The sequence below is a fragment of the Chinchilla lanigera genome, unplaced genomic scaffold (assembly GCF_000276665.1).
Source record: "Chinchilla lanigera isolate Chin_1 unplaced genomic scaffold, ChiLan1.0 scaffold00082, whole genome shotgun sequence".
Taxonomy (NCBI): domain Eukaryota; kingdom Metazoa; phylum Chordata; class Mammalia; order Rodentia; family Chinchillidae; genus Chinchilla; species Chinchilla lanigera.
In genome coordinates, this window is record NW_004955483.1 from 8835748 (window position 1) to 8845161 (window position 9414).

Consider the following 9414-nt stretch of genomic DNA (forward strand, 5'->3'; position numbering starts at 1 on the left):
GTATGTATAGTAGAATTTCACCAGTAGTTATCTTAAGGGAAAGGAAAGTGTTAGATTCCTGGTGGTTTTTTTTTTTTTTCTTTACTTCTTATGTTTTTCAGTATTTTCTTTTATCAACCATGTGATTAAAAAACCAAAGAGGCAGCTATTATTTTTAAAAGCAAGTATGAGTGACACAGAGAGAATATAACTGTCATCTCCCATGGTGTATTTTAAAATATGTCCTTTATTTGCCTGTCTAGGACATAGTGTCACTATTCCTGCGTGAAAGTATTGAGTATACACAAAGTGATCTATATGCTGACACAATTTAGCACTGCACATTTGTAGGATGCAGTATTTACTATATAATTATTCCTCCAAATACTAGCTATTTATGGTAATGGAATAACAGACACAGAAATAGGCACCATTGTAAATTACTGGAAGTCACTATAGCAGCACTATGATAGATCCTGTTTTTGTCCCAGTGATTATAAAATTACTTTTACTAACCTGAATGTCTTATAACATATATTATTTTAAATATATGTGAAATATTTAACATATGAATGTTAAATACTGCTTTAACTATATTACCTTAAATACGAGTTGGCCATAAATTTCCTCCTTCCAACCAAAGTTAGAGGATTACTAACATCAAAGTACATTTTATCAAGTAACACAAGGGCATCTTTCACAAGGAGAAACTGGCACTGATTAAGATGATGACAGAGACATTTACCTAATCTTGTGTTCCTTGGTTCATAACTTCCTCAGGGTTGTGATCTGATTTTAGTTGAAATATTCTGGTGGTTGTTCAAAACTTTAAGTTTTAAGAATGACAAAAGCAAATATTTACTTCTTCCTATCCTGCTAAAGTGGATGGTATCACTAAGAAAATACAAAGATTATCATTTTTGATGTTTTATTCTTTGCATATTTAACTCTAGTTCTGTAGCGAGGTTTTCAAACTAGAGTATCAATGACAATGTTCACCTCTACACCCTTCAGTCACCCTTTTATAGCTGCTGTAGGGTTCGTTCAAGAATCCCCATGGAGGCTAAACTCGGAGGATGTTCAAATCCTTTATATAAAATTGTGTAGAATTTACACACAACCTACACAGGTCCTCACACTTCCTTTAAATCATCCCTAGATTACTCATAAGACCTACTTAAATGATTATTATAATACTCTATAGCAAATAATAACAAGAAGAAACTCTTTACATGTTTAGTACAGTTACTATTTTTTTAAGCATTTGAATACAGTTAGTAGAATCCTTGAATAACTCATAGGTACAGAGGCCTGACAGTATATATTTGAACTCAACCCAGTATAAATATGTAAGAGAGAATATTTCAATATTTATGAAATTGAGAAATGTCATTGATAACTATTATATGTTTGTATTAAATATCCTTTATAGTAATTAAAATATTATTTGCGGATATATGAATGATGCTCAAATCTTCTAGGTTCTTTTGTATAATGGTTTTAGCTTCTCTAATATTTCATAAGATTGGCACATGGCACCGTATGACACCTTCTTAGAAATATTCCAGGAATGATGAAGATATCATGGTGTCACATGGGATTTTATTTAACTACTGTCCTGTGTACATGGTAGTGTATTCTAGTTTACACAGTACTGTTAAATGTATGATTTGATTTGATGCAACTCTGTGATGGTGACTATCCCAAGTTAACATCTAAGGTGACTCAGACACAGTCTATATGCCTTTCCAAGGTCACACAGTAAGAAGTAGACTCTGGCTCACATGTTTTCGTTCTGCAATGACTGCCTCCCCCATTACCTCCATACCATTGTCCCAGAAGTCCAAAGTTCTAGAGGGAAGAGAGGAACACAAGATGTCATTTTCCTGAATCCCAGAGGGATTATGTAAGCAATAGATGTCGAGTGGTCCTGGCTACTGGATCCTATAGAAAAAAAGTTTCCTCATTCTGGAGGATGTATAGGCATACTGATTAATTCACTAAAGCAGCTCTCTGAGGTACTAAAACAGTAACCACAATCACAACAGGTGCACTCCTTTTCCATGTAGGAACTGAAGATATCTAGATGAAGAAGAAAATGTATCAGGTACTTTCCACTCAGGGTGATAAGTACAAAGGTGAGTAGTCCAGGGGACAAAAGAGACTGAGAGGTCTGGACTGGAAAGCTGGAGGAAATGATATCTGAGTTGAGGCATTATGAAATGAGAAGCCATACGTTAAATAGCAAGAAGGGGAAAGAGGAAGGAAGGAAGAGCACGTGCAAAGACCCAGAGATTACAAAGAGTGTGCTAGTGTGAGGCTCTAGAAGACAGTCAGACTTCGTGAACTGTAAAATCTGAGATCTTTATTCCAGAAGGAGTCTGGATTTTATCTTGATAAGAAAGATGGGTGATGGTGGGTTTTCTCTTTTTTTTTTTGGTACCAGGAATGGAACTCATGACCTCATGCTTGCCAGGCAGGTGCTGTGCCACTAAGCTATATCCCTGGCCCCAATAGTGAGTTTTAAACAGATCACAACCATACAAAATTGAGAGAACTGCTGTGATCCAACTGTATGGGGGTGGATGAGGTGGTCTAAACTAGGTAGCGACAGGAGACAAGCATAAAGACAGATACAAGAGATTCCCAATCATTGGTTGGATGTGGACGGTAAGGGAGTGGGGAAGCAGGTAGAATTCCCATAATGAGGGCAGCAAACTATTCAGGTCAGACTGCTGGTGGGGAAAAGAAGACCTGGGGTGTACTCTCAGCCTCCTCACACCCTTCTACTTCCAGCTGAAGTTCTTTTTCAATATGAAGAAAGCTCCCTACTCTACATAATTCTGAGAATTGGATATTGTTTACTTAAATATAGGGATGAAATTGTAATTTGATCAACTCCAAGATATTGCTTTATTCCTTGATAGCACAGATCACTAAAAGAAACAAAACTAAATACACAGCACATGAATCAATAAGATTATTAAAATACTTAATGCAAATCCATGAAATTCATCATAAATGACCATCAGTGGACACAGCCAAGGTTGAGGAAGCACAAAGATGGAGTCATTTGGCACAAACATTTTCATGTAAGCTGGAAAAGACTCGTAAATTAGATATCTAAGAATGTGTGGAGCCCCTTTGAGGGAGAATACCCACCTTATAATATCCAAGCTGCTCAAACATATCCTTCTTTTCTTTTTTATTTTTTGTGATCATTTAATTCACCCAATTAGTATTTAGCCCATGCTGCTCATTTTATCATTCCTAAGCCACACCAGAAATCCCAATGGATGAGGTCACATGGCAAAGAGCATGTGACACGCTAGGAATGTGACAGTTGGGAAGAATGAACGCCTTTTTTTGAAATTCACAAAAACTGGCCTATTAGAATATGTCATCTTCTCTATTGTAGAACATGTCTGACTCCACAACCCCAAAACATTCATAATGGTAGTTCCTGTCAATCAGGGCCGCCTCACGTTTACTCTTCTTCCTCTTCAGGGGCTCTCTTCCCTGCAGGTCAGACAGTGCAGACTCGGCAGAACTCACAATGTAAGGCCCTTTGGCAAATGAAACCTCAGCGGTACCCAATTCAGCAGAGTCTGAATGACTGCTTGGGGCTAAAGATTGTTCACCCCGTAGTCTTTTTCTTGTTTCTTCTTCTTTACTCTGAAAAGCAGTAATAAAGAATGAAAATCAAAAAAAGCCCAGGGAACTGTAGGTTCTCATTAATATTGCTGGTCAGGAGCTTTTCTTGACTTTTCTATTTTATTAGTCAGTCAAGTAGCAAACATGTGTTGAGGAGCCCCCACTGAAGAAGACAAGCAGAGCTGACCTTCATGGGATTTAGAGTCTAGTGCTTGCTGCCTCTGAGGCCTCCAAGGCCTAGTAGAGAGATGGGGAATGAAGCTATGGGACTAGAGTTGTGAAGGCTGCCCCTTGGCAGAATGGCCAGTAGAGCTTCAGGGTTGTCTTCTGTCCTCAGGGCCTCCTTTACCCACACCCTGCCTCCCTCCTACCCCTAGCTCCAACTGAAGTTTTCTCTTTGCATAGAAGAAAATATCATACTTAATTTCAAGAATTGGATATTGTTTATTGAAACTATATGGCTTAAACTAATTTTCAATCAACTTTAAAATATTGCTTTATTCCTTCACAACACAAAGGTATTTATTTTCTATTTTTAATATTTTTATTTTAAAGAGAATAGAAAATATTAAAAACAATACAGAATATCAAAACAAGATGATAGGAAATCAACAATGGTTATACTGTATATTGTTACCTTCAAAGTAGTTGTTCAGATTACCAGATATAGGCGTGAAAAATTGTTCAAAAAAATTAAGCATTTACTGTTCCTTTCAATGAACCAATGGAAATTAGTAGTACAATTATCTTAGTATCTTGTATGTATATATATATATATTTTTTTTTTTCTTCTTGCTTTTCTCATGCAAAGGTATTTAAAAAAGGAACAAACACTAAACATACAACATAAGAAACATGCAGAATATCAAACTAATGAATGTGCCTTAAAGCTAATAATGCGAAAGGTCTAACATGAGCTCATTTACCTTTCGGTGCTCCTCTGCAGCCTGCATCTTTTCTTCCACATCCTTCACTGTGAAGTCCTTTACATCCTTTTTGAGCGTAAGCTTCTTCAGTCTTGCTGGTGGCTTTCTCACCGGCTTCTTAGTTGTGTCCACCTGGAGGAAGGAGTCTTTTAAAATGGAGAAACAACTATATCCATTGGCAGAAGAGAAAGGTGGGAGATGTAGAATAAATGCAGTTTAACACATAAATCCTAAAAATCTCACCTTTCTAGTAGCAGACTAAAATAACTATAGCAACTTGAAAGCTGGTAACAACAAAATTAATTCCTAAAGATAAAACACATTTTAAATAACTTAAATTCATCAGACAGTTACACAAAGTGTTAAGAATGTCAAATGGTCTGACACTGCATGGAAGAGGACTCATAAAGAGAAAAAAAGTCTTCAGAAGGAATGCAAGGTGGAAGGGTCGAGAATAGGTGATAGATTTGTAGTTCAAATGAAAAATAAGTTCCAATTTTTACCTTGGTTGATTTATAATATTTGGTAACAATATCAATTGATATTATAATATTCCACAAGCTACAAATGACTTTCATTTAGAAAAAGATTAGTATTTACTACTTTTGATCATGTGGTTGAGAAAGATCATTATTATTGAGCAATAACTCTTTGCTGGGCTTTGCTATTGATAGTTTACAGGTATTTTCATGGCAGTAGAAAAAATGTAATTTCATAGGACTGACTATTCTCTCAACAGTTCAATGACATTACAATGACTAATTATAATTTCTAGTCACAAAAACGTTAAGTTTTATAATGGGTTTATGAGGAAAGTTTTAATTCACTTTTTAAAAATGTACACTTATTATGAAAAATAAAATGATATATAAATAATTTCCTAATTCTGTTTAACCACTTGTCTCCCAATTTTACTGCTCAGCACAAAACTTTCAGAGTTTATTGTGTATCTTTCCAGATATTCTATATATTCAAACATCTGTAATATTAAACACAGCCTAAATGTGATAAAGTAGCATGGTCCTGCAATTTGCTTTCTTTATTTTATTTAATATTGGCATCTTTCTAGTCAGTATATATAAATTTATTACAACTAGGGAAAAATTTCAATGAGCTATAAGTCTTTATTATAAAAGGAACTGATTACTGTTCTAGATAATTTCTCTGACAACATCTTTTTTAAAGATAAAGGAGCTATTGACATTCATTTTAATTTCCAAAATACTCTATCTTCAGACTATAATGTAGGCACTGGGGAAATAAATCAAGCAGACAAAGAAAGGCAGTTTAGAATAAAAGAGGAAAATAATGATTGGGACTCAGATGAATCTGGGTTTAAATCCTTACTTGGTTAGGGAGTGACTACCCACTAGTTGTTAAATTCTGTAAGCCAAAGTGTCCAATAAGCAGTAATGGTAGCTACTTTTCTGTAGGTGAAATCAGTTACTTTTTCAATGACAGCCCACAAAATCATAACCAGGTAGGATACAGAATTATAACAATGTTAGAGAAAGAGAACTGGAAAGGCACCTGGAACCAGAAGTGGTCGCTGGTATCCCAGCAGGCTCTACCACTAACATCCAGTGTGTATCCAGAGACAGATACCTCTTCTTTAAGGATTCAGTTTTCTTACCTGTAGCATTGTGGGGGAACAGGGGATTTCCAAGTTTCCTTGCAGCTTTAAAAATCTGAGTCTCAGAAAGTCTTAAAAGGAGAATTTTTACTGATGTTTGCCTCTGTTACAGTCTTTAGACAGTTTCATGTGGTGTGAAATTTCTACTACATGGAAATTGAGATGTACATTGGACCAAGTTCCCTGTCCTCCTCATTTTATATTACTCTTACATCATTTGGTTTTTAAGTTTCTGATCAGCAAAAGTCATTTGCTGGACAGAGAGGAACATAGCTGTTATGGTGGCTTAATTAAAGCTACTGTGAAATTAGTATGAAAACCTTTCTTGGGGATGCTCACTCCTAGAGGGTTAAAAGAAAATTAAGCAGTAATCCAAGATCAAATGGACAAATCCTGGATTAGACTTTACACAGCAGTCTGAACTTTGACTAGATTCTGAGATCACTCAGTAGTTCTTCGAGAAGTTTGAATTTTCAGGTTTGGGCAGACTCTTCCTGGGACTTTATCACAAAATGATGCCTATTAAATCATGTTCTTCTGGGGCTGGGGATTTAGCTCAGCGGCACAGTGCCTGCCTGGCAAGCGCAAGGTAGTGAGTTCAATTCCCGGTACCGGAAAAAGAAAAAAACAACAACAACAAATCATGTTCTTCCTCCCTCTGAGAAGTTAATCCTGCCTGTGCAGATCTTGCCGTTTCTTGAGTATGACGTCTTATGAAAAAAACTAAAAGACCTCTATAAACTTATCTGTATTCTTTACAGCTGAGTTCTATGAAGTCATGATTTGTCAAATGTTGACACTTCAAAATGGTAGTAAAAATCACGTTATACATAGAGATGCCGGGGCTGGGGATTTAGCTCAGCGGCAAAGCGCCTGCCTGGCAAGCGCAAGGTCGTGAGTTCGGTTCCTGGTACCGGAAGGGGGAAAAAAAAATACATAGAGATGCCATCAGTGTAAATTAAACATCAGCCACATTAAAGACAAGAGAATTTATCAGTAAAATTATTTTCTTTTAGAAAACTATCAGAGAACTGCTTTAAGACACTTCAATAAGATTTATGTCCTTCTTCTAGCCATAATTTATACAAATTAGCTAACCTAACATATAGACAATCTAATATATAAATTATATCTTACATCCATGGTATATTATGCAGAGATTTCCTATTGACCTATGGATGAACCTACCCTGGTTTTGTTCCCTAAGTGTCGTGTGCATACACTGCAAAAGGTCTGATCATCTTGGTTCTTTTGACCTGCCAGAGGCAGGCAGATAGTCACTCCCACCATTCATTGGCATTGTTTAGTCCTAACTCCTTCAACTTCCTCCTTCTTAAAAGCTTTCCGTGAGATTCAACAAATAATGTGACTCTTACACAATGTGAACAAACTCCCTAACTACACTAAAGGTTACCAAGTACAGAAAAACTTTGACCAGACACGGGAGGAATTAATAGAAAATCCACTGCACCTTACAGAGAGACCTAGCATGTGCTAAAAGGTGGGGATAAATGAGCTTGGGATAAAAAACACCTAAACTTAATTATATCCATATGGATAAATAAGTCCCTCATATCTCTCTAAGGAGATCTGTGTCAACTAATAAACATATGAACATGTGTACATAATACTACTACATATTTATGGTATAGCTAGTTTAAGACTTATTAGACTGTTTTATAATACATTGAAAGAGTCATTTAATCATCTATATTTAGCTTTCTGATATTACATTTCTTACATATAATTTTAAATCCTAAATAAGTAGAAAATCTATTAGTATGAAAATACTTTATAACTGATTATCCAGACCCACAGAGCTCTGTGGAACTGTTGTAGGACTCACCAGTAAGTGAGTGAAAAAAAATCAAGAAAGAAAGACGAAAGGAGCCCTGTTGTGGACACAGATGAGCCCATGGGCTCTAGGAAGAGATTCTCCATGAGGGTGGTCCTGGTTCAGGAAAGGAATGGAGGACCTTCACTTTTCCGCATCCTTTATACTATTCCAGTCTAACTGAAAACCCATGGGGAGAGAATTACCCGGTGAAGACAGGGGCAGATCTATGTCCAGTGTTCTCTTGTATTTAAGTCTACTATTGGCTCCACATACAAAGCCTTTTAAAAAATATTCTCACCTTTATTCTGTTTTTTATGATATTATATTTAAAATATTTTTTTCCTTAAAGGAAAGAATAAGTAATGTTTATGTTTGACTGGATTCATTATATTGTAGTAACTGCTGACACTGGTATTCTTTTTTGTTTTTTATTTTATTTTGTATTTTTTCATTATTTTGCAATGGTTCATTTTTTTATTTTGGAGAGAAAAGGACAAAAACAAAATAACAAAAACAAAGACAAAAACAAAACAACACAAAACAATAAAAATGATACAGAATTTCAAAACAAGATGGTAGCTACTCAGATAACCAGATATAGGCATGTAAGAGTGATCAAACAAACATTAACTGTTCCTTTCAATAAGCTATTATAAATTGGTAGTACAATTATCTAAGCTATCTTGCACATTGTGTACATATTTTTCCCTTCTGTTTTTCTTTCTTTTTTCCTTTCCCTCATGCCAGTTGTTTTCTTTCTGAGAAATTTCTTTCCCTTTCATAATATCTGTTGTACCCTTCAGATTTTATTTACTCTTTCAGGTTTTTATGCTAGGAAGACAATATAATGTTTACACATGAGGGTCTGATTTATTTCACTTATGAATATGGTCTCTAGTTGTATCCATTTACCTGTAAAAAGCCTTGAGCTTATCTTTATAGCTGAGTTTCACTCTATTGTATAACAATACCACATCTTTTTTATCCATTCCTCAGTAGATGGGCATCTGGGTTATTTCCAACATTTAGCTATTACAAGTTGTGCTGCTATAGACATGGGTGCACATATATCACTGTGGTATGATGTTTTCAGTTCTTCTGGAAAGATACCCAGAAGGAGAATAGCTGGGTTGAATGGGACCCCTAATCCTAGTTTTTTGAGGAATCTCCACACTGATTTCCACAGTGGTTGTGAATATTGCAAATAATCAACAACTGGGATCTCATCTTATTGAAAAGTTTTTACACAGCAAAAGAAACCAAGAGTAAAAAGAAAAGCCACAAATTGGGAAAAAATTTTAGCCGACTGTCCCTCAAACAAATGATTTCTATCTAGAACATATAAAGAATTTTAAGAAATCAGGCCCCCCAAATTCAAAGACCCA

The 9414-nt window shown here is 35.6% G+C and overlaps 1 protein-coding gene across 4 annotated transcripts in view; it reads right to left on the reverse strand.

The window, feature by feature from the left end:
• Window positions 1-208: 208 nt before the first annotated feature.
• Stmnd1 (stathmin domain containing 1) overlaps window positions 209-9414 on the reverse strand; it is a 24961-nt gene continuing 15755 nt past the window's right edge. For all 4 annotated transcript variants that reach the window (XM_005403409.2, XM_005403410.2, XM_005403413.2 and 1 more), the window contains 2 exons: window positions 4560-4691; window positions 209-3654 (listed from right to left, as the gene is read on the reverse strand). In XM_005403409.2, the coding sequence (XP_005403466.1) occupies window positions 3370-3654; window positions 4560-4691 (417 nt within the window). In that variant the 3' untranslated portion in view covers window positions 209-3369. The remainder of the gene's footprint in view (window positions 3655-4559; window positions 4692-9414) is intronic.